The sequence below is a fragment of the Larimichthys crocea genome, chromosome III (genome assembly GCF_000972845.2).
Source record: "Larimichthys crocea isolate SSNF chromosome III, L_crocea_2.0, whole genome shotgun sequence".
Classification (NCBI taxonomy): domain Eukaryota; kingdom Metazoa; phylum Chordata; class Actinopteri; family Sciaenidae; genus Larimichthys; species Larimichthys crocea.
Window position 1 is genome coordinate 45,102,900 of NC_040013.1, and position 24,139 is coordinate 45,127,038.

The 24,139-nt window shown below is 40.2% G+C and overlaps 3 protein-coding genes and 1 non-coding gene across 6 annotated transcripts; 3 read left to right on the plus strand and 1 right to left on the minus strand.

The window, feature by feature from the left end:
* The first annotated feature begins 597 nt into the window (after positions 1 to 597).
* Positions 598 to 10,080, plus strand: haao (3-hydroxyanthranilate 3,4-dioxygenase). 2 transcript variants are annotated; one of them, XM_019263392.2, is made up of 11 exons: positions 598 to 679; positions 1,865 to 2,064; positions 2,211 to 2,289; positions 2,634 to 2,717; positions 2,833 to 2,939; positions 3,546 to 3,635; positions 3,738 to 3,781; positions 3,861 to 4,006; positions 4,620 to 4,688; positions 4,815 to 4,897; positions 5,020 to 5,235. In XM_019263392.2, the coding sequence occupies exons 2-11, from the start codon at positions 1,976 to 1,978 to the stop codon at positions 5,090 to 5,092; spliced, it is 864 nt and encodes a 287-aa protein (XP_019118937.1). In that variant the 5' UTR covers positions 598 to 679; positions 1,865 to 1,975; the 3' UTR covers positions 5,093 to 5,235. The 2 variants fall into 2 exon arrangements, with proteins under 2 accessions (XP_019118937.1, XP_027134212.1); XM_027278411.1 differs by lacking the exon at positions 598 to 679 and adding an exon at positions 10,055 to 10,080 and having other exon boundaries at positions 1,880 to 2,064; positions 5,020 to 5,135.
* Positions 5,373 to 9,215, minus strand: LOC104925917 (transmembrane protein 229B). Of its 2 annotated transcripts, none has more exons than XM_027278412.1 (2): positions 9,191 to 9,215; positions 5,373 to 7,282 (listed from the first exon to the last, which is right to left on the minus strand). In XM_027278412.1, the coding sequence occupies exons 1-2, from the start codon at positions 9,192 to 9,194 to the stop codon at positions 6,798 to 6,800; spliced, it is 489 nt and encodes a 162-aa protein (XP_027134213.1). In that variant the 5' UTR covers positions 9,195 to 9,215; the 3' UTR covers positions 5,373 to 6,797. The 2 variants fall into 2 exon arrangements, with proteins under 2 accessions (XP_027134213.1, XP_019118939.2); XM_019263394.2 differs by lacking the exon at positions 9,191 to 9,215 and adding an exon at positions 8,247 to 8,896.
* A 1,838-nt stretch (positions 10,081 to 11,918) lies between the features above and the next one.
* hcar1-3 (hydroxycarboxylic acid receptor 1-3) lies at positions 11,919 to 14,877 on the plus strand. Its single transcript, XM_010739660.3, has 2 exons — positions 11,919 to 12,013; positions 12,901 to 14,877. Exon 2 carries the CDS (start codon positions 12,957 to 12,959, stop codon positions 13,932 to 13,934), a length of 978 nt encoding a protein of 325 aa, XP_010737962.2. The 5' UTR covers positions 11,919 to 12,013; positions 12,901 to 12,956; the 3' UTR covers positions 13,935 to 14,877.
* Positions 14,878 to 16,346: 1,469 nt separating this feature from the next.
* Positions 16,347 to 16,440, plus strand: trnai-uau (transfer RNA isoleucine (anticodon UAU)). The gene is made up of 2 exons: positions 16,347 to 16,384; positions 16,405 to 16,440. It is a non-coding gene; the product is annotated as a tRNA-Ile (tRNA).
* The last annotated feature ends 7,699 nt before the right edge of the window (positions 16,441 to 24,139 follow it).

The window sequence follows — 24,139 nt, forward strand, 5'->3', positions numbered from 1 at the left end:
GCTCCAAATGTTTGTGAGATATCAAAAATGTAATAATTAAATGTTGATTCTCAACAATGCTGTTATGCTGCATGTTCTGTTCTTGTGTTTTGTACTTCAGGGCCCACATATTTTTCTACTGAAAATAAAACTTTGAATGTGTCAAAAGTAATCTGCTGTAAGGTTTTCTCCAAGCAGCAACCTCCGTGGTTGTGAAATTAAGCTGAGCTGGCAGTGGAAGGACTAGCCACCACACTGATTTTCAGAAACCTGTGGGTGACATCACAGATACTGTGGTTGTCATGATGCCAGAATAAACTTTGATACAACACTAGCACTGAAAAAAAAGGCACTCGGTGCCTCTTTTGACGACGTCTTACAGATTTTTTTCTTTTAAATGAACAACCTGTAAGGTGAGTTTTTATTATTATTATTTATTTATTTCTCACATCAGCATTTTAATTTTGCTTCTTCCTTATTGTGGTTTTACTTTCTAACTGCACACATTTCTGTTCAGCCTATTTCTGTTTCGTGCTCTCTCTATCAAACAGGAACAACTATATTTTTATGAAGCTGCCAAAAAAGCAAAACAAAAAACAAAACAGTGATTGTGTGTTCACAGCAGTGGTGAGTCGCCTTTTGCAGAGGAGAGGAACCTTTTGTCAGAACCAAAGTGGTACCAAATAACAGCACTAACCAGGTGTGTTAACTGTTCACTGTTTGGATACTATTGCATATAAAACTGAAGTGAAAGTAAAAGTATAAAAGTAACAGTACTTTTGACGACTCTTATCTGCTGTGTTACTGTGTACTATCTACACCTTCAGAAATAACTTTGTCACCATCTGAACAGTAAACAGTAATGAGACGCTTCTGGGCAACTGATAAACTTTGAAATTCTGATATTAAATTATTGAAATGTACAGCATGGAGCATTTGATTTAGTCAGAAGGTCCAACTCTTTCAGGTTAAACAGCTTCATCTAGTGGACAGTTGAAATGATTACATCTGGTCTGAAGTAACCTCAAATAAATGTATTTGACCGTCAGCCTTGATTCTTCTTCAGTGTAAACAGTGAATGATGCTTACAGTCGAATGCAGAGTTTAGACCTTTGCACACATGATGTATAATCTGCAATCTCCAAGTTCATTATTTTGTGCATCAAAGCCTTTGTAAGGTAAGATATGTAACAGTATGTATGTTAGTACAGCAGACAAATCAGCTGTTTCCCAGACTCCACAGAGGAAAAGGGGAAGAGGGGGATGTTAGCAAAGCTGACCTCCATCATGAACAACTCCTCTCACCTCCTGCATGAGACTGTGGAGGCCTTAAACCGCTCCTTCAGCAACAGACTGCTACTCCCACCATGTGAGAAGAAGCTCTAGCACAGGTCCTTCATTCAACAGCTGTCAGACTCTTTTGCAGCAGCATCTTATTTTATCTTTTCTTGTCTTAGGTATATTAATGTTTGTAAGGCCAATGTTTGAGTTCAAATATGATATTTAGTTTTATTTGGTTAGTGTAGTTTTTGGTCACCAGTGTTTGTCATCAAACTGTGATTAGAGCTTTGATGTGATCTATGTTCACATCTAAAAATGTATGGTAAGTTAAATATTGAATATTCTCTGGTATTTCAAAGCCTTTCTGTGTTTGTTCTATTGCTAGTTCTGACATTAGTGTCTCTATGAGATAAGACCTGCGTCCTTTTTTTAAAAAATAAAAACAAATTAGGTTTTCTACTTTACATGACTAACTTAATGTGTATGCTGTCATTGGCTGTCATCAGTGTGACTTCATGAGTGTTGCATGGGATTCCTATAGGTGTAGAGAATCAGTGCAGGTATCCACTCTGTTACTTATACAGTAACCTTTCACCTTTTCTAGAAAAACAGAACTCCTCCCCCACTTCTGCATTTTGGACTTTCAGTCTCAGTGACACTGTTTAAAGCAGTCAGACCTTCAGAGTGGTCGGAGAGGCTTAGTTCTGCAGCAAAAATGAGCAATGCACCTAGTCCTGTGAATGTCGAAAAATGGATTGCAGAGAACCAGAATGCTTTTCTGCCACCAGTGTGCAACAAGCTCATGTGAGTAATCTGACTTTCACGTGAGACACATTGTTAGATATGTTTGTTATGAATAGTCAGTTTTGCAGATCATCAGCTGATAGAAATATAGAGTATTTGAGGACATGCAGTGAGCACACCATGTGGTTAATTCCTTTTTCTGTCAGGCACTTTTCCCAGTTGAATGTCATGTTTGTTGGAGGTCCTAATGTGAGGAAGGATTATCATATCGAGGAAGGGGAGGAGGTAAGAGACAGTCTTGATTCTACATTAGATAATTTAATTCAAATGTATTCCTGCTGTTATTTTAGCCCTCAGTTCTTTTGATTTCATTCACATTCCTACGTTCAATTACCCACGAATCACGTGTTAAATTGGGCCTCTTCCCCCACTAATGGGGGCAAACTCCACCACAATGTTGCAACACTTGGTGAAATTATTTTGGCTGGCTGCCACTGTTGACATCCTTTTCTGTTTTGGCAAAGTTCAAAGAGTGGTCAGGTGACAGCCACATGTAACATATTAATTATTATGTAATCAATCCCCCCTTGAGAATATTTCTTTTGTCTTCCACTCTCTGTTTTAAATAGTTGTTCTATCAGCTGAAGGGGGACATGTGTCTGAAGGTGGTTGAAAATGGCAAACACAAGGATGTGCACATCAAGGAGGGAGAGGTGAGCTCTAATGTGCTTTAATATACTGTTTTAAACATTTTTTTTGCATAGTTGTATGTTCTACATTGTAAATAAATTCTAATGTATCATTACTCTGTTTCTTCCTTGTCTGTAGATGTTTCTGCTGCCAGCTCGGATCCCCCACTCCCCCCAGAGACAGGCCAACACTGTGGGACTGGTGGTGGAGAGGAGACGGCTGCTGACTGAGACCGACTGCCTGAGGTGAACTCTCTTCTCTTCTCTTCTCTTCTCTTCTCTTCTCTTCTCTTCTCTTCCTAGAGGGTTCAAGAACAAAACAAAAGCAAAGAGCAGTTCTGAGATCAGGTGACAGACACCAGAGCTGTGTGGCTTATTTCTGTAAAAAGACAATTCTGTAAAAATGTTGAATAAATGAATAAATTGTGCTTTGTTACAATAAAATCAACATTATATTATGGGCAGTCTGTTAACTGCTCACTATCTTGTCTGTTAATTACATTTACTCATAGACTTTTAGACACATAACCGACTGTACTTGACTAAAATAACTTCAGACCAAGCCCTGGACATGAGATTTAAGTTTGTACATTTTCTAAATGCCTATACAAACAACACAAAACAAACACACACACACAATGGAAGGCAATTGCTTTTATTGTTTATTTTATGTTTTTATATACTGGACTTTTCTTCTAAAGTTCCATCTGATGACACCTTCACATTATTCACTACAACAACTGTAGTTCGTCCATTCATTGTCCCTCCATGTCCCTCACACACTTCACACACACCTCACAGGTATGGATCAAAAACAACAAATGTTTTTTCTGTATGTTTTGGTGCTTTCAGGTACTACGTGGACAACACTACGGCTATCCTGTTTGAGAAATGGTTTTACTGCCAGGATCTCGGAACTGAATTGGTGCCAATAATCAAAGAGTAAGACACCTTCATTGTGATCTACATATTCATAAACGGTCTCCTGTCATCACGTTATTTGTTTTAATTAAGTTTGTTGTTGTTGGTTGACCTTTTCTGCAGGTTCATGGCAACAAAGCAGTTCAAAACAGGAAAACCAAATCCGAGTGAGTTTCCTGTGATTAATCTAAAATCTAATCCCTGTTAACTTTCCACCTAAGGTCATGATTCTCTTTCAATGAACAGATGAAGTCTTTAGGGAACCTCCGTTTCAGATGAACACCATGAACGTGATGTTGCCCTTCTCCTTCAAAGACTGGCTGGACAAACAGAGGCCATCACTGGCCAACGGTGGGCCCATCGACATGTTCGGAGCTCAGTTTGAGACAGAGGTACGAGGACTCATCAGATAACATCTTGTTTCGCACAAAGCTCTAACTCTTGTATGGATTCTTCTGGTATTATTTAATAGTTTTGAGCTTTGGCTTTATACAATATTGATCCAGCTTCAGCAGCAACATGCAGGGATCATATTGGCACTGGTAGTGAAAAGCTTGAGTCTAGTTGACATTCTCAGTGTCTGACAGTGTCAACTTTAAAACAACGATCTAAAATGTACCTGGAAAAATGTAAAAAAAAAAATATATATATATATATTATGATAAATAGACACATAATAAGCTGAATAAAGTACACACAGTGTTTGATATCATTATTCTTGTTGTTGCTTGTACTCTTTAATGTTGACCTCTGTCAGAATGTGTCATTTTAACGCCATAATGAAATGTTTTTGTAAAGCAAAGTCAAAAATCAGAACCAGGAAAAGCAATTTCAGCATTTTCCTGCCAGTGGACATTCTCCATGACTAAACTTGGATTGCATTATAAATGAAAAGAGTGCGTTTGATTGTGAATGGACAAAGCACGGAGTAGGAGCAGCAGATGTGATGTGCTGTAGAAGGTGATGGTAATATGGTAATAATGCTTCTTCTTACGACAATTACAGGCAATGTTGTTTGGACCTGGGAAGGCAGAGGCATCAGTACGACAAAGTGATGTGTGGATTTGGCAGATGGTTTGTTCTCCATCTTGTCTCTCTGTATTGTTTAAATGTCCTTGCATTCATGTCGGACCTGCTGTGTAATAACCTAACTTTCTGTATGTCTTCTTCAAACCATCCACTTCTCTCTCTGTCTTTCAGGAGGGTGCTTCAAAAGTAACTATAAATCAGCAGGAGTGCACTCTTTCTGCCGGAGACAGTTTACTCATTCCTGAACAGACCCAGTGAGTCAGATTTTTAAAGGATGTTATTTGGCAGGAATGACAAGGGATACTATTTTCCAAGATTTTTATTTTTATTTCTAAAATCCCCACAAAATAAGCTAACACAGCTTCTTCTTTTGTAGGTACCGGTGGCAGAGAGATGAAGGGACCGTCGCCCTGTTTGTGGTCCAAAACCCTGAGCGGAAAAGACCCTGAGCATCACACACACACACACACACACACACACACACACACACACATTTAATATACAGTTTCCGTGCAGGTGGGGAGAAGAACTCTAATTATAAATTGTGTAATATCACATACAGTAAGTAAAATAAATCATGCACTCATTTAAATCTGAATCTACTATTATGTGTGACGCAGTCAAACAGTGGAAATATATGTGTCACACACACTCTTAACTTTCACTTTCAAGTTACATAAAGAAAGACACAAAAATTCCCATTAATGTTATCTACCTCCTAAAAAATGCACTCACTAAAACCAAAGTCAGGTTTCAACAAGATGCTGTGTCATCTAGATAATATTCCTGCCAACCAGATTCTTATTTTATCAAAAACATCTGTGGGTGTATTCCAGAAAAACTGTGCGTGCTGTGACACATACTCCCACAGAACTACAGACACTGTCATCCTATAATGAGTGCAGCTATTGTTTTTGTCTAAGTCAAATGGTTTTGCAGGCCCCCCACCCCTCCACCCATGAGATTGGAAGCTGCAGTATCTTCTGTCACAGCTTGATTGAATAAATTGCAACAGATAACAGATTGCAGCAATAAACAACTGACGGGCAGCACAGAAGTTGGTGGATTTCCAGTGGATGCTTTGCTTTTGATTTTTGCCCTCAAAAACCTCCTCTTTACAGGGAACGAAAGATCTGCTTATGGATATTTCAGAAAGGTTGCTAATGTAGACTACAAATGTTCACTGAAATGCTAAAGAATGTAGAAATAATATGTGATTTTTGAATTTGCACGACTAACTCAGTTGCATACAGCACAGATTCCCATTTAGATATGAGATGATTTTCTGCTGCTTTACTCACAGATGTGTTTGTTTTTAGAGTTAACACTATTTATAACGTACATTCACATTTAGTTTCAGTGACTAGACAGTCCAAAGTTGAGCTGATTCAAATAATCTAATATCTAAAGTTATAGTTTGACAACCCTTACCTGCTATGATTTAGATGAGGTCAATAACATCTCATATCTCTTAAAAACAGAGTTGGAGGTGATCAGTGAAAAATAAAGACTCTGTCAAAATGACAGTTTGGTTTCAGTGTCCAAGTTGGTGCTAGCTCTGTAGCCATCCATGGTCAGTGTTTTTGCCCTTCTAGTGGGTCTTTTTTATTAACTGTTTATATTTTGGAAGATCAGCACTTAGAAATCCTCCCAGAATAATAACCCCGAAGAGTCTGGACGATGACGCTCAGCCTCCACAATACGATCAGCTGTTGTTAAGCAGTGCTGGCGCTAGCTGAAGGTGGAATGTAAATAGCCACCAGTATTATGGAGGAAAATTCCCGGGGGCAGTACAATGGTGGACAGTTAATGAACACAGTCTGTAGTATGCGTGAGTAGAAACTGGACAAAACGTTCACATTGCTGCACCACCACTGATTAATCTAGAATCAACCCCAAGGTTCAGATTTTAGGCTAAATGCAACTAGAGATTGAAGAGTGGTGTCAACATTTTGTTGTATGTTAGTCTGAGAGAAAAACACACTCACAGAGTGAAAAGTTGTCAGATTTAATGACACAGTTCAGAAAGGTCCACCAACTTTTTCAAATCAAAATGTCAAAAACTCAAAAATAACAAATAATTATGATAAAAAAAGTGTCCTTAAATGCTCTGTTGTTGCTTTTGGAAGCACATGATTCCAGACTGATATCAGTTCAGTTGTACAGTCTTATCTTGAGAGTGTTTCTGATCACATGCTGCTCTGCTATAAACGCCGCCACACTCCAAGGAATAGCATACTCCAGAGTCACCAGTCCTCCCAGGTTGTACCTATAACCTGAGTAGTCCCACGGACAGGCCCCCAGCAGCCTCAGCCCTGCCCCCCAGCTGAACTCCCACAGGTAGATGAACACGGTGTAGGCCAGCAGACGCGCTGGCAGTGGGTGCTGCTGAGCCAGCAGTCGGCTTCTCAGGCTCTCCATGAGGTATATCGCAATGGCGTACATAGGCAGCGCCCACAGGCTGCTGTGACCTGCCAGCCTTCTGTCCTGAGTGCTGCACCAGTCCCACACGGCAGTGAAGGCCACCTCACAGAGGCAGCCATGCAGCGCGTACACATAGAGGCGCACTGCAGCAGAGAGAGGACGGCCTGAGACGCTCTCGTGTGGCTCTGCTGGGGCTTCATCCTCAACACCAGACCCTGTCACACAGGAAACTGCTAAATATCCAAAATGTAATAAAAGTATGATTGTTCTTTAAATACTTTTAGCAAACTACTTTCTTATTTAATGTTAAACTCAGCTAACATGCCAATAAAAGTTAAGAGCAGAGGTTACAATCTTGACCAGTGGGACACACAACCTCTGTGAAAACACAAACTGTCTTCACAGTTTTACAAAATATGTAAATTAGTCACCCTTAGAGGAGTTGCTAGGCTGACTCTGTTATCTTCGACAGAGTTAGGTAGCTGTTAGCCACTGTGGTTAATGCCTATTGTTTGTCCCTGATTAAAAAGAAACTGAGTTATTCCAGGAGTGATAGCACCTTGTAATCTCTGACCTCTTTGAATTTTAGAGGTGGTTTGTTTACATTAGGATTATGATTACTGCTCTCTTTATAAAGAAAACACAGTGTTCCATTCAGCATTTGTTTTTACAATCATCTTCAGTTTAAACAAACATAATATGTGTTCAAATGTAGTAAAATCATTAAAGATCATATTTTTTTCCTTTTAGAAGAAGCTTCCATGATCTTACTGTACTTCCGCACATTCAAATCCCTCCAGCTCACACAGTTCTGTTTCGTCCCTCGTCCACAGGATGCACAGCAGAGTGTACAGGGTCTAATGTAGATTAAGAGGCTAATAGCCCAGCTTAGCAGGGTAAAGGCTTGGAAAATCCTCAACAGGTTTTCACTCTGCGCTTGAAAAAGGCGCCATTCAACAATGCCAAATCAACCTGGTGACATCACTGCCAATCAAGGATTTATCCTTAAACTAAAAAAGAGTCAGCAACAGTGTCACTTTAGCACTGAATTCAACTCCATCACTTTACTGATGTCAACTGAGTTGAGGATGCAGTGGCAATAAATGCTATATTATGCCAGCAGGTGTGGCCTGCTACAGTTATTAAACATAATAAATAACAAACAGTAATCATTCTCACCGTGGTCCGTACTAACTTGCGTCCTTCTTGCATTTAGTGTTCTCGCCTCCATCCCTGGGCAGCATATGGGTCTCTGCACCTTTGTAATCCCTCTGCTTCCCTGTGTGTGTGTGTCTTTGAGTGTGTGTGTGTGTGTGTGTGTGTGTGTGTGTGTGTGTGTGTGTGTGTGTGTGTGTGTGTGTGTGTGTGTGTGGATCTTGGGCTAAACATTAAGCGGCTCTGTGTTATCAGAGAGAGAGACAGTGATGTCCCTGTCACAGGCTGGTGAGGTCGTGAACCAAGGGACAGACCCGGGAAACAAACCTAGACCACCTGAGGAAAAAATTGTGTGTGTGTGCATGTAGCACCAATAAAAGTATTGATTTGACACCGGCTGCATGAATAGTTTCTTTTGAGCACACAGTAAGCGAGCAAATGTATGTTTTAAAAGGGGAACTTGGAGGTTATCGGTGGGTGTGTCACATAAGCTGCTCTCAAATCTCTTTTGGTAATAATTTATGAATTTGCAAACAACACAAATCCATTTATCCATATTATTCCTGTGTTCCAGTTGCAAAGTTATTGTAGGTCTGTATCATTATATTATTACATTAGACGGTAATATAATGTGTCAGGTTTGCATAAAAATAAATTGTATATTTGATCAATTATTATTGTTATATTATTATTATTATTTTTAGCCTCTCTGTAAATATTGTTTTCATCTTGGTTATTTAAGCAGTTGAATGTTTTGGTTGCAGTAAAGACATTTATGATATGTAATAAAGACTGCTACTAATCAGCCACCTTCAATTATAAAAGGGATTAACTAGAATTCACTCATTATGCACAAACAGCAAGACGAGCAGCCAGCACACATATAAACACATGCTGTAGGGATATAAATATAAATATGGATCCAGAGCTCCAGCAGTAGTTTCACACATGTACAGCATACAACGTACCCATAGAGCAGATGTCTGTCCTCACATGGTGCCATTGCTGAGTCCTGTGTGTTTGTTTTGTGTGTACTCTAATAAAACAGTTAGATGAATGCCGGACTTCTAGATCAGAGTCCAGTGATACTAGCAAACACACCTATAGGGCTGGGAAGAGGGGACTGCACCGCTGTATGGGAGTCAATGACCATAAAGTTATCGAGCTGACAAAGGTTGTATTGTTCACACAGTGGCAAGCTGGGCTGACCGTGTGTGTGTACGTGTGTGTGTGTGTGTGTTTTGCATTGTTGTGTAATCATCAATCATTGTGTCATCAATAATGTAACTGTCATTGATGAAAGCTTGGTGAAGGATAATTAGCATCTTCTCTCTTCAGAGAGCTCCAGAGGGCCTTCACATTTCCCTTTACAAGTCACTTATTTTCAGTGTTGGGTCGTTATGGTATGACAAATTGAATGGACTCAAACTACCGTATTTTCCGCACTACAAGGTGCACCTAAAAGCCTTCAATTTTCTCAAATGCTGACAGTGCGCCTTATAATCCGATGCGCCTTATATATGGATTAATATTGGTTAATCATGGCTACCATAGTCAGGGGGCGTCGCCGAAGTAACCATTGACATATATACGTAGACATAGACATATATACATAGACACCGCATTGAGCGCTGAATCGTACGTCGACGTCGCCGCCATATTGGATCGGGCAGATCTGCCGGTAAACTAATACAAGGAAATGGACTGAACTTCATAAAGCGCCTTTCTACAAAGTTCTTTAAGTTAATGTCTCTTATACACCCATTCACACACAGAATCTGAAATGTAGATGTGACATGAGGGTTTTCTGAATAAAGAGCACTAACGTGTACACACACACACACACACACACACACACACATATATGTATATATGTCTATGTATATATGTCGATGGAAGTAACAGCGGTAAGAACGGTAAAGAGGAATTCCTGTCCAACACCATTTGTGTAGCGAAAATACTACGTCACTGACATTACCTCGGGAAAAATAATAAAACATCTGTTTATTCATTTTGAGAGTGAACGGAGTTGTCAGGACACTGGTTTGTATTCTATTAATAAAGTTTGACTGACTTATCTGACTGTTTTGTTGACATTCCCTTTAGCGCAGCTCCATCTAGTTCATCTGTCACGACTGCTAAAATGGAATATTACAACAAGAAAATCAGCAGCACAACTGACTCACGGAAACTCTTCTCCGCCTTCAAATCGCTGCTCAATCCTCCCCCACTCCCACCTGCCACCAACCTCACTGGTGACAGCTTTGTCTCCTTCTTCACAGACAAGGTGGCAATTATCAGCAAACAATTTTGTGATCCCCCCGGTCACAACCTGCTACTCCCCCGAGACAACAGCGCAACTCTCTCCTCATTCACCCCTCTCTCAGAAGACGAGGTATCCAAACTGATCATTAACAACCGACCCACCACCTGCCTGCTGGACCCCATCCCCTCTAAACTCCTACAAGATATCGCTCCTACGGTAGTCCCACCTATCACATCCGTGATCAATGCCTCACTGTCCTCAGGCGTATTTCCAGCGGCCTTGAAACAAGCCAGAGTTACGCCATTACTGAAAAAGACTACGCTTAATCCCGCCTTGGTTGAAAATTATCGGCCGGTGTCACTGCTTCCCTTCCTCTCGAAAACCATTGAGAGGGCGGTCTCTAAACAAGTCACTGACTTCCTCACCCATCACCACCTACTTGACCCAAAACAATCGGGTTTCAGAAGTGGTCACTCCACCGAAACAGCCTTACTATCTGTCTCAGAAGCCTTAAAAACAGCCAGAGCACGAGGGTAATCATCGGTACTCATCCTTCTCGACTTATCGGCTGCCTTCGATACAGTCAATCACGACATACTCCTAACCACACTCGCTAACATGGGCATTACAGGCTCTGCCCACTCCTGGCTCGAGTCCTACCTCGCTGGACGCTCCTTTAATGTGTCTTGGCAAGGTCGTCTGTCATCGACTCATACCCTCTCCACGGGGGTGCCGCAGGGGTCGGTGCTGGGTCCCTTTCTGTTTGCCATCTACACCACCTCGCTGTCCCATGTTATCCGCTCACACGGCTTCTCCTACCACTGCTATGCCGATGACACACAGCTATACCTGTCGTTCCAGCCGGACGACACCACGGTCTCCGCACGCATCTCCGCCTGTCTCTCTGATCTGTCAACTTGGATGAAAGACCACCATCTCCAGCTTAATCTGTCAAAAACTGAACTCCTGGTCGCCTTATAGTGCGGAAAATACGGTAGATTGAAATGAATTGACATGAACAACAATGAGATGAGATGTAATGTGATGAAGCAAAATGTGGTGTTGTTGGAGTGAAGGTGTGATTTTGGCAGATGTAGGTGACTTGGCTTCAGGTGAGGTGAAGTAAACTGATGCAGGATGCAGTGGAGTGAGATGAGGAATGAAATATGGGAGAAAATGTAATAGAATCAGTCCAGTATCAGGTGTGGTTTCGTGGTTTCATAATAAAGAGGAAATTCTGATTCTGTATTAATTTAAATATTTATTCTTTCACCACCATCAACAAAACATGTCCTGATTATATTAGATGACCTCAAATAACAGAAGTGACTCTCAGCTTCCTTTCCTTGGAACATATTTGACTCTCATGTTGTGACAAGCCCTCAGAGTTGGCCAGCATTTTTATAGAGGAAGATCTCATCAGACTACATTTATATTCGGACATTTTCTGAATGTAACGATAAAGACGAGAAGTCTGAACAGGAGCGTGTGCGGGTCTTTTCAAGGATTTCAGTGTTGACTTCTGGTGAGTAATGAAATTTAATTCTTGTGTGTATTCCTATAAATGTCTGATAACTTTCAGTTTTTTTACTATTACTGTTACATTACAAGATCAAGGTAATTTAACTATTAAATGTTTTGCAATACATGAAAGAAAAGAGTTCAAAATTGGCACACTACTTTATAACACGGAAAATTTAGACTACACGACATGGACAGGTTACATTACAAACACATATGTGTTTCTTAAAGGAGTAGTTTGACATTTCAGAAAATGCATCAGTTTTCTTTGTTGCTGCAGGTTAGATGATAGGGCTGATAGGGCTCTCATGTCTGTCCGCTGAATATGAAGCTGAAACCAGTAATAGGTTTTCATAGCTTAGTAGAAACTTTGGAGTAGTGTGAAACAGCGGTTCTAGGTAACAAAACCCGTCAACCAACACCTCTAAAGCCTCTGGCAATGACAAAGCTTCAAGAAGTTACCGTGCAATGACACATAAGCCCGATTAAAGCTGCATGTTGTTTTTTGTATAAATGAAATTTAACATGTTACCACTTGTTATCTTGGTGAGCCAGTCTAGGTGTTTTCAATCTTTATAGGCTTAGTGAACTGGCAGCTGACTGTAGCTTCATATTAACTGTACAGACATGAGAGTACTATTAATCCATCTTATCTGACTCTTGGTAAGAAAGCGACATTTACATTTGAATATATTAATTTCACAGAATCTTTTATTAAAAGCAACGTACAAATTATGTACAATCCAGGCCACAGTACATATCAGAGAAGTCTCTTGAGAAAAAGTCTTGCAACAATAAATTGCATGTATTTCCCAAAAGGTCAAACTTTTGCTTTAACTATTTGATCTATGAAATATTAAGTTCCCTTTTCTTTTTTTCTCTCCTCTTTAGGGGTTTCTGGAATCTGCTGAAAATAAGGAGCATAGGAAAAAACAGAGGAATCAAACATGAGTACCACAAATGAAACCTTGCACTGCCAATCCATCCAAGAAAATTCGACTTTGTTCTTGCGTATTATGATGATCATTGAGATGATCGTGGGTCTGCCACTCAACATAATAGCTTTGGTGATTTTCTACGTTGGCATGAAACTTTGGAAACCCCACACTCTCTTCCTCTTTAACCTGCTTTTAGCTGACCTCCTGGTCCTCATCAGCATACCCTTCCGCTTTGACACCGAATTCCAAGGGGACTACTGGAGGTTTGGAGAGTTCTGGTGCAACATCAACCTCTTCATGCTGGCTGTCAATCGTTCTGCCAGCATTGCATTTATGACAGTGGTGGCACTGGATCGTTACTTTAAAGTGGTCCACCCGCATTACCGCATCAGCCGCATTAGTTTAACTCAGTCAGGTTGGCTCGCAGGTCTGATCTGGATTGTTGTGGTTGCCTTTCGGATTCCGCTGATGACCACCAAACTCCTCCACAAGTTTAGTCACCAAGGTCAAAACTTCTCCTGGTGTCGCAGCTTCAACTCCTACAGTGTAATCCCTTTGGCAATACAAGTACACTATGTGGCCTTCATTGCAGAGTTCATCCTGCCCTGGCCCTTGTTGCTGTTCTGCTCAGCCCGGATTGTCTACTTCCTGCACAAACGGCAATTAGACGGGCAGAAGAAGGTACGGAAGGCCATGCGAGTGGTATGTGTGATCAGTTTGGTATTCACCTTCTGCTTCATGCCAAGTGTCGTTACAGGCTTGGCTGGGGTGTTTATCAAAAAATTATACCCAGAAGACTGCAAGTTGTACAATAATACCACCCACCTGTTTATGATTTTCATCGGCTTGACCTACTTAACCAGTGCTTTGGACCCTGTCATCTACTGTTTCTCTAGCACCATATTTCGTGATGCCCTCAAGAGTTGTATCAGCCACCTAGGATTCAAGAATAACTTCAGAGCTGCCAACAGCTCAGACACTTCCTGAAAGGCAAACATAATGAAATAAATATGTTTTAATGAACAGACTTCTCCAGAACCAGGTCTTAGGTTCAATCCTCAGACTGCTGAGGTGTCTTGAGGAAGATGTTAAACTACTGACTGAATAAGGCAAGCCAGGTGACTGATGAAATTATAGTATGTGTTTTGAACTTAAGTCTGGGTTGATGAATGCTGCAGGGAAGTACCCTGACAGGTAGAGTTCTGTCTGCAAGTATTGTCAGTCAGTGCATTTCTAATGTCTATAACATCAGTATAACAAATACAGTGACCAGTGGAATCCCTGCAAATGTTGAATATATATGCTCAAACTATATAACATGAATGTAAACATAAAAAACAACAACATGTAAAGTGTGTGTGCTATGTCTTTTTATTTTTGGTTCTCTACTGATTTCAGAGATGTTTATAATAATGCAGAGATAACAAAATATTAAATTAAAAGGAAGAAACAAATACATAGCTCTTGAAGCATAATTAATAAGCAATTCAGTCCTTCTTGGCTTAAACACTGTCGGAACTATGAAATTTCATTACATTATCTGCTTTATAGTTTGATGATAGACTGGGACGTAACAATTATATTCAAGGAAAGGTAAGGACAGGCTTCTGGATCTGCAAAACATTTACATGTAACCCTGTAAAACTGTGTGCAGGACTGTTTTCTATTACCATATACTTTTCAACTGGATTATGGATGCCTAATATGACATATATCTGACAAACATGCATCAAAGGAAAGATGATACAAATCCTTGCAAAATGCATGACTGAATTGTGTATACAGAAAAATAAATCCGGACACCAGTGTTTTAGTACTCAAGATAAAGCACCCTAAAAAAAAAAAAGAAATTAATGTGAACAAGTTTAGTCTTGGGACTTTTTTAAAAAACATGATTAAAGTTGTTTAATCATGTTTAAGAACTTCTGAGGTCCACCCACCACAGTCTCACAAAAATCAATAAACGTGTCTATGCATGATCTGATTTACCTGTTAACATGATTACTGTAATAAGAGTAAAACTTCCTGAAAATAATAACTTTCATTTCTGATTTATTGTTTTTATGGGGGAAATTCTTCCTGTCTGTTGCAACTGGAGCACATCAATAAAACACAAAACAGTACTTCAGCACACAGGCGGTGCAGAAGTGTCAAAATGAGGAAATGAAACAGCATCAACACACTATATTGTACTTTATATGTACAAATGATTTTGTAATAAATAGTAAAAAACTATTCAAAAAATCATATTATTTAATAAATATACATATATTTCGATTCAGAATGATAATTATTGCCAAGTAATTTTTGACATACAAGGAATTTCGCCTCGGTGTGTCTGGTGCATAACAAACATTAAGTAAAAAATAGAAGAAAGATAAATAAAAGTCAAGCATTAAATATGTTTTTAAATGAAAAGAGTAGTTTGTGTGGGAATATACAGTATTTTCCAGGTAATGTGCAAAGGTTCACAGAATATTTGTTAAAAGCTGTGTGTTAATGTAACACATCGAGTTAGTAGACCCTATGTTGATGTCATTTGTAGGGCCCCTGGTGGGTGTAGGGCTCAGAGTCAGGGGCCCTGCTGATGAGGAAAGAGGTTTTGGTCCTGATGGACACACTACAGTCCCAAAGACTGTCGCTGTTGATAGGTACTTTAGCGTGTTGGTGCTCGTTGTTGTTTTGTTTTATTAATTTTATTTTAGTAACACGTTTTAATGCCATATTTCCCCAAACTTGACGTAGATGTAACTTTTGCAAATAGAAAACATTGTCAGTGTACTTTTATGACGTAGTGCTGAGTCATTCATTTAACTTTCTCTGTCTTGATAATTAGAGAAGTAAGTAGTAATGAATAAGTGACTAAAAGTGAATACGTCTTGGTAATGGTGTGTTATATTCGTCAATACAATTTGTGCTGTAGAATTGTGATAATTTTTTTCTACAAACGTGTTTTACTTCCTCTTGTCTCACCATGACATCATAGATCCGACCTTGTCTTTTAACCAGGCTCTCTGGCAGCAGGGAGGCGCTGGGGGGCCATGAAAAGCCAGTACTGATATATTAACTTACCAATAAATAAATTAATTTGAGTCCTCTATGGCTCTGTTATTAGCGTTTAGTATATTTATTAGCGGTTTTCTGTTCGACGACCCGGCTAACACCTTTACATTACACGTCGTGGAACAAATGATCTGCAATGTAATTATTTTTCAATCTACAGTTGTCTGTTTTCACTTTAACATCAAACATAAAGGTTTGTGTGGAGCCAGTGTCACGGCGTTACAGAGTGATGCGTACAGTAGTAAAAAAAGAAAAAAAAAAGAAAGGAAGAACAGTGGCTTTGCGTCTGATCACGGCCTCGTGTTTATAAACCCAACTGCAAAGCAGAAGCAGTGAGCTCCAGTGGCGCAATCGGTTAGCGCGCGGTACTTATATGACAGTACACTGTAGAGCAATGCCGAGGTTGTGAGTTCGAGCCTCACCTGGAGCAGCCTTTTGAAACGGAATCGTGTCATAGCCGAATTGGCGTTATGTCGTATTATTAATATAAGAAAACATATTCAGAACGGAATACTTCCCTGTCACTTTATGACCAAACGAGCCTATAAGTACAATTATACTTTTGATATGAGGTACAAGGGCATACGTCAACAAATCAATAGGATTATTATAGTGATACCATAGAAACCATACAAAATGTAGTAAGATCCCTTTAATTATCCTTTAAAATATATTAACTATAAAACTTCACATTAGAAATCCAAGTTCTTGTCAATAAAGTCACATTATCCATAACTTGTTACTACATGAATAGTTAAATATCAAACTCATATAATGTCCAACATCATTCTTTGGATAGAATAATACTCTAGTCAAAATCTTTGTACTGTAAATCGGATATAAAGAAAGTTCAGTCATTCCACACGTGCATTTTAATATTCCCAACATGATAAACATGCTGTTGAAACATTAGGAGGTAATACAAAACTCTGCCACTAGAGGTCACTGTTGCCCACTGTTTGAAGGAGCTGGCCTTTTTTTCTTTTTTTTGCAGATGAGACTTCTTGAATCTGACTGGCTGTGTCTGCTGTTTGAATGAAAACAGTTGGTCCTTCTCTCCTCATCCCACTTCTACCCCTCTCTCTCTCTCTCTCTCTCTCTCTCTCTCTCTCTCTCTCTCTCTCTCTGTCTCATTACATTGTACACAAACTGAACTTTATTATCTAGTGGGAACTGCTGCAAGGCCCGCACATAACATGCATTTTTAAATGCATTTTAACGAAGCTGTGCATTTTGGAGTGTGTCATCTGGTTGCTCCTGCACACCTAAAGTCATTTTTAATCTTGCTGTAATGCCCATTAAAACACTTCAGAGTGCAGTGTAGGAGGAGACATGATTGGTTACATGTATGAATGGAAAGATGGATGGATAAGGGGAAATATCACATGGTGTAAACCTTAGCTCAACACCCACACACTGGTTTGAACTGTCTTGACACCAAACGTGGATGGGTAAGATGCACATCACTGGCTGTCACAAGCTCAGGAACAGGGCTAATGTAGAAAACATGGTGTGCTTAGAGACCTCAACTTGCTCCATTATGATCGCTTGAGGCCAGATGCAATGTGCATGAGATCACCATATTGCAAAAAAAAAAGAAAAAAAAGAGTCAGGATCGGTGTGTGTGTATCAGAGTGTTGGTTTGGGGTTCAAAGAGTACTTCATTACCCACTCGGGTAAAGAGTATTTACTCAAATGTGGGATGAGAAAAGGTCACACATAAGATCTGTCTCCTCTAATCTAACAAACACACTCTGTCAGTTTTTTCATCACCGTCCCTATCATCACCGTACCACACTTGTATGTCCAAACATTTGCAGAAGAGTCTTTCCCCCCCCTCGTCCCACTGATGACTTCTCTCTTTATTTGGCTCCCAGTGTAAACCAGACGTCTCCTCGCAAGATGTAATTTATTTGTACACATGGTAGAATAAATGTAAAAGTGCAGAGTAAAATGACAAGCAAAGTGTGGAATTCAATCAGTTATCATTATAAGATAACAACCGCTAACATGCAGTTGGATGTATTTAGACAAGAGGAATTGTAGTTGTAGGTGTAATTGTAAAAAAGACAGTGCTAAAGCTAAATCCACAGTAATTTGAAATGAAACGTGTCACTCATCTTCGTGTATACAGAAATTTTAGCGCAGCTAACAATGTTAGCAGAAACCTTTGACTATACATGGCTGTCAACATGCAAAGTGTTAACATGGGCCCTACTGTTGTGTTTGAGTAGAGTCTGAGGCAAAGGGTCTTCATCCACAACCCCTAGAGGGGGTCCGCAGAGGTACTGCAGGACGTCTGCCAACTTTTGTCATAATAATTGACAATTCCAATCCAATCGGATGAGTCAGTGGACATGTCCAAAGACGCACAGCTCTTGGCATTTAATAATCAAAAATAATTATGCAACTTTTTTATCAATCATAAACACATATAGGCTAATGACTCAGTATATAAATAGGTTAAGGTGATAGGTTTAAATACAGGTCTAAGGTGAAATAAAAGATGAATAAAGTAAATATAAAAGTTATTATAGGCCAGGCTTAAAATGTGAGTGGAGTCTCCTGTAGTATAAGTAACAGTGACACGAATGCTTTTGTGTCTGTTTTCCATTCGCTCACTCAACAAGCCAACCATCCAACCAAGAAGCTGCTTCCAGCACATGACGAGAACATTTCCAAGTCATGTTTTGTCTAAAATCCAAACTTTGTCTTTGTGACATTTCCTCATGTGACAGTAGTGTACACTGCACACTTTATTGTTTTGTTTCAATTATGTCAGAACAACCTGTGCAGAATTATTATTGTTTTATTTGTTTCGTATAAGATTTGTGTCAACCAACACTTCCACTAGGGACACTTTTTGTTTGTAAAGGATGTAGGTCATCGTGTCTTTGTTATAAATTTAAAGATACAGCATGCAAGCGCCCACTTCCCTCTAACAGAGAGCAGAAATCAGGGCGTGTGTGCAGTATGAGTATGTTCTGAGTTATCAAACCAAATCAAATCAGATTTTATTTGTATAGCCCAAAGTCACAAAGTACATTTGCCTCGGAGGGCTTTACATTCTGTACGTTATGAGTAATGATGGGAAATGTGACGGGACAAAATGTTCAATGGAAGCATGAAAGAGTGTGTGAGGATGAGAGAGATCTACAAAAACTGTGTCTCTGTGACGAAGGAGAGACCTGAGAATAAACAGAACCCGAAGGCATCGCAACTGCAAGTCTGTAGGTGTTGTGGCAAGACCTGTTCTCCTATCTCTGCCCTGATCTGGCCTGCAGCATTAATCACCACACACACACACACACACACACACACACACACACACACACACACACACACACACACACACACACACACACTGCTGCAACACAAAGACCATAAATCAGCGCAGTCTTTTGCAGTCATTAAATCAGCACAGTTATGATGATTACAATTTTCATGAATTCAAACCACCAGTGATTATTTGAAGTTTTTATTTACCTGTTATAAGACTATAAACTTTAGGGTAATTGCTTCCCACAAGAGTGTGGGAGGATATGCACTGAAATTCTCACACAACAAGCAGAAACACAGACATAGAATGACCCACAACTTCGAGCTTTAATTTTTCTAACTTCGAGCAGCATTTCAGTGTTTTGAAGGGAGCCCTGCAACAGCATATTGAGATCTTTAGATCCAAGCCCGCCCCTGGCCCATTACTAATCATGCAGCTATGTGTCACAAGCTGTAATTCACATCTGTGTTTGGTTAGCACTGAGTGTTCAGTCACTATCTAGCTGTCTGACAGCTCCCAGGCCCAGCTGTTATGTATTGTGGCCCGTAGGCTGTGTGCTCATTACGTGTGAAGGTACAATTATTATCATTATTGTTTTTTCTTTTTCCCCTTCCACTGCACTCTCAAGCCTGGAGCCACTTCGCTGATGAAGCGCCCGTCAAGTTGCCAAAAGGAAGTGATGTCATTTTCCCTGGTAAACTTTGAGGTCAAAGGTGTGTCTTGTCAGGAGGGGAGATGTGTGTGTGTGCTTGTGTGTGTGTGTTGGATATAAAATATGGTTGAATGAGTTTTGAGAAAGACGTAATGATGTTTGTTCCTAGGAAGTCCATTATGAGATTGTTCTTCTTGGGAACGGTGGAGATTTTGTGGTCGAAGAATTCCCAGGTGTACCACTTAAATTTTTTTACCTCCACTTTTTCAAGGCAACCTGTGAAATTCTCTCACACTTCATCATCATCATCTTTGGCAGCGAATGATCACGATGGCGTTCTGTGTGTGGGAGGGTAATTGTTGTGTTACGTGCTGTTCACACATGCAGACCCAAAAGCTGCTTTTCATTGTGAAAGGGACTTGGTGCTGCAGCCAGCGACCCGTTCAGAGACACTTATCGGCGCTTACAGGAGGAGGTTCAAGAAAATGTCAACTTTATGTAAATGTTCCCTGACACAACACCAACAATAACCAGGCTCAGCTCCACAAGAGCAGAGGGGGGTCATCTTCAGTGCAGATACAGGACCTCAATAGTCCCTGCTGATCCACCCTGTGGCAGCACCTTGCAGCACCAACAATGTGTTCTTACATGATATAAACGAGGAGCCTTAATTCTCGGGGGGCAAATTAGGTCTGCATCGGAAACAAAATAATGAAAATGGCTGTGCACTGCTTTTCATAGCGCCAGATCATACCGTTTGCTGCTTGTGTGCATAGTCTAGTGGTTCTCATTTCATCCCCAGCACCCATCCCACAGATTTTATCAATCATTAATAATGACAGAAGGAAGCAACAAATGAACAAAATCAACAAATCAAAAAGAAATAAAGGTCAGCACAAAAGCATTTCTCCTACATAAATCACATTCATTCAACTTAGCATCACTCCATCAGCTGGGTACCACACTTCAGTTTGAACTAGTCTTGCTCTCTCTCAAGCCACCATACGTTTTGCCTCCCCCTACATGAACGAAAAAACCTGCATCTGAGTCAGGTCTTAGCCCAAGTTTGCTTTCGACTAGGAGTGACAGGAGTATGAGGAGAGAGAGATAGGGATTACAATTATTATAAAATATATGACTATACTTTCATCCTTACATATATTCCCGGTTATTGATTATGTTCAGTACATCACCCAGTTTATTTTGGTCTGTCCTATTGTGTAGTTTCTATCATTGTATCATCATCGTATTTGCAGTCTGCAGAGTTTTATTCAAAACCATTTGATTCAAATCAGTTCCACCTCAACTGACAGTAAACTAATAAACAACAGAAAAATTTGAATTCATCAGTAATAATAATCCAATAATAACATGCACTAAGTGATAGTTAAACAAACACAGCATTTTGAGTACTTCATTTTAGATCCTTCAAATCATTATTCTGATATATATTTGTATCTTTTCAATATGCTACAATACTATACATGTTCAAAGGCTGAATAAAGGCCAGTAGTCTTTTCCACTTGGGTCTGCTCTGTCAAGCATAAATAACAAATGAAAGGTTACTGGTTACTGTAATTTGTGCTGTGTGTTCTCTCACAGGAGTAATGAAAAGTGAGTACAGCAGCAGGTGGCAACTGGAAACTTGTACAGTTTTCCAGGTTTTACATACTGAACACTGTGCTGAGCCCGAAGGGCCAGATGCACTTAAGCAGTGGAGTGTCTACAAGTGTGTGTATGTGTGTGTGTGTGTGTTGAGGACAAGGGTGTGTAAGGCCAGTTGGCTGTCTTCCCTTGCTGCACCTCCTTAACCTAATTAGACATCCCTCCAACGGCCTGGGTCCTATGCCAACTCCAATCACACACACACAAATACACACACACACACTACAGTCTTCCTGGAAATTACCTGGGTTTAAAGGATTTGCAGCACTTCACTCTTCATTTAGGGTCAGATATACAACATGTTGTATGAATCAGTGTTTGTGTGAGTGTATATAGGTTCACATGCATGAATGTACTCATTCCCTTGTTTAACATCCAGGAAAAAATTGTACTTTACAACAAACCATCGCACTGTCTCATAACTTCCAGGAAACTTGGACCTGAAACTCCTTAACGTCTGTAACTTCCTATATCTTCCCAGCAAAGTTTAAAGCTTTCATTTGTCAAAGGAAAAAAAAAACAGCATGGGGAGTATTATCACCCCAGCCAGAGATTTTGTTTGTATCCCAGCCTCCGCCCCTCTCCCCTGGCCCAGGATTCTGGCCTGGCAGGGCTTGGTGGACGACCACATCCTCTACAACGCGCCTGCCCATCCAGATAGATGTCACAAATAATGGGGGAAGTGCTGGGAGTGCGTTTGATTTATGTGTGCGCAGAGTCCTCTGGAAAAGGAAGAGTGTGTGACCTGATGGAGGGCCAGGATCCCTTAAAGGGTCCTTCCTGAGAGTCTGAGCCAAGCAGCATTCTTGGCTGAACTGACCTGAACTCATCACAGAGAAGTTTTTTTATGTTGTTAATACCAATGAGTATTTGTCTTGCTTTCACAGTTGCCTCTCTGACTGCTGCTTCGTCTTTTCCCATGAACGCTTTGCATGTGCAGATAAACGGACACAGAAGGTTTAACATCTCTAAATTTGACGATTCTTTAAGCCATCTGCTTCTGCCACAACAGGCACTGACACGAACACACACACGCACACACACTCCCCTCTGGTCACCGTGATTTGTGCATTTGCACTTTGTTGCCACAACAAACTCTATAATCTTCATTTTGGCACAAGTCAGGTGTATTTCATAATTTCTCTAAATAATTAATGTGGACTTGAAAATGATTTATAATGCTTCCATTGTGTCCGTTTCGCTTGCTGTGTGACAACTACAGAATGAGTCAGATTTGGGTGGTTTAATAAACAGAATGATGACCTTTGATAGAGGAAGCAGACTGTCTGATCCTGTGCCATTGTGTGTGATTGTGTACTCTACCTGCTCAGCCAGCTTAACGTCACCGCGGCCGGAAAAGGAGGGCAGGATGCCTGATTAGTGTCGAGTTTGTATATTTAGTTTGTGTGAGAGAATGTATGTGAGTGCGTTTGCTTGCGTATTTGTCTAGGCAGAGCCGCTCGGCGTATTTTAGCATGTGTTTTTATGAATGAATTCATAACTTGCTTTTTCTCTGATGTCTATACGTTTTTTTTTGTGTGTGCGTGTATTAAACATGACAGCATAACTTTCTCTAGTATGTAGTTCTTCATTTGCAGGTGTGCTATGTTTGAGCCAGGATTATCCAGGAAGGGGGTCAAATGGACCTATAAGTACTTCTCACGGAGTCACTGCAAAATCCTGTGAAAACAAAAAATGACTGACATTAGACCAGATATTAGGCGTAGTATATTAGATATATGACTAGTTTTTTGCATCAAGGAAACCAGTCTATTAACATCTAATAGCTCCATTACTTTGACTACAGAATACACAGCTGTTGAAGTATTAAAGCTGAAGAGATCTAAATGTATCCTGCTGATTATTCTCCCTTTAGCTGCTCAGCTAACATTAGCTAACATTGTAGTTTCACTGGCAGAACAAGCTGCTGTTCAGCTTTGAATGTACAGAGATCCAGATGAAGATGTGATGTACTTTAAGTGGCTGTAATCATACTTGAAGATAACAATGTGCCAAATAACAATGTGAAATCAATGTGATAATGTGAAAGGTATCACTGGTAGTGATGAACAAACATCACTACCAGTGATACCCCCCAATCGTAAACATGGACTGCTGTACACATGCATTTATGATGATATTACTTATGATTACCTATGATTAAGTAAGTTCACAACTTTGCGACCAGCCAAAAATCAAGCAAGTGCAACAACAACAACAGCTCCAGTTCTGGTGCCCATTCTGGCTTTGTTCCCCTCACGCCCTGGGGCCTTCTCCTCCCAGTCGTCTAAAGTGCCTGTGGTACAAACATTAACGGGCCGACTGTGGCAGAGGAAGTAGAGCGGGTCATCCTAACCAATCAGATGATCAGTGGTTCGATCCCTGGGTTCTCCAGTCTGCATGTCGAAGTGTCCTTGGGCAAGACGTTGGACCCCAAATTGCTCGCTGTTAGTCACTTTGGATAAAAGCATCAGCTAAATGACTAAATGTAAATGAACAACATCCAGTGCTCTAAGCTCACTGTCTGGGCAG

Bases quoted from the DNA above. Each gene is read 5' to 3' on its own strand.
- haao (XM_019263392.2), top strand. From the start codon at position 1,976: ATGAGCAATGCACCTAGTCCTGTGAATGTCGAAAAATGGATTGCAGAG. The intron at 2,290-2,633 runs GTAAGAGACAGT...TGTTTTAAATAG, and splicing joins ATATCGAGGAAGGGGAGGAG to TTGTTCTATCAGCTGAAGGG. The intron at 2,718-2,832 runs GTGAGCTCTAAT...CCTTGTCTGTAG, and splicing joins TGCACATCAAGGAGGGAGAG to ATGTTTCTGCTGCCAGCTCG.
- hcar1-3 (XM_010739660.3), top strand. From the start codon at position 12,957: ATGAGTACCACAAATGAAACCTTGCACTGCCAATCCATCCAAGAAAAT.
- LOC104925917 (XM_019263394.2), bottom strand. From the start codon at position 8,298: ATGGAGGCGAGAACACTAAATGCAAGAAGGACGCAAGTTAGTACGGAC. The intron at 7,283-8,246 runs GTGAGAATGATT...CCTGTGTGACAG, and splicing joins GCAAGTTAGTACGGACCACG to GGTCTGGTGTTGAGGATGAA.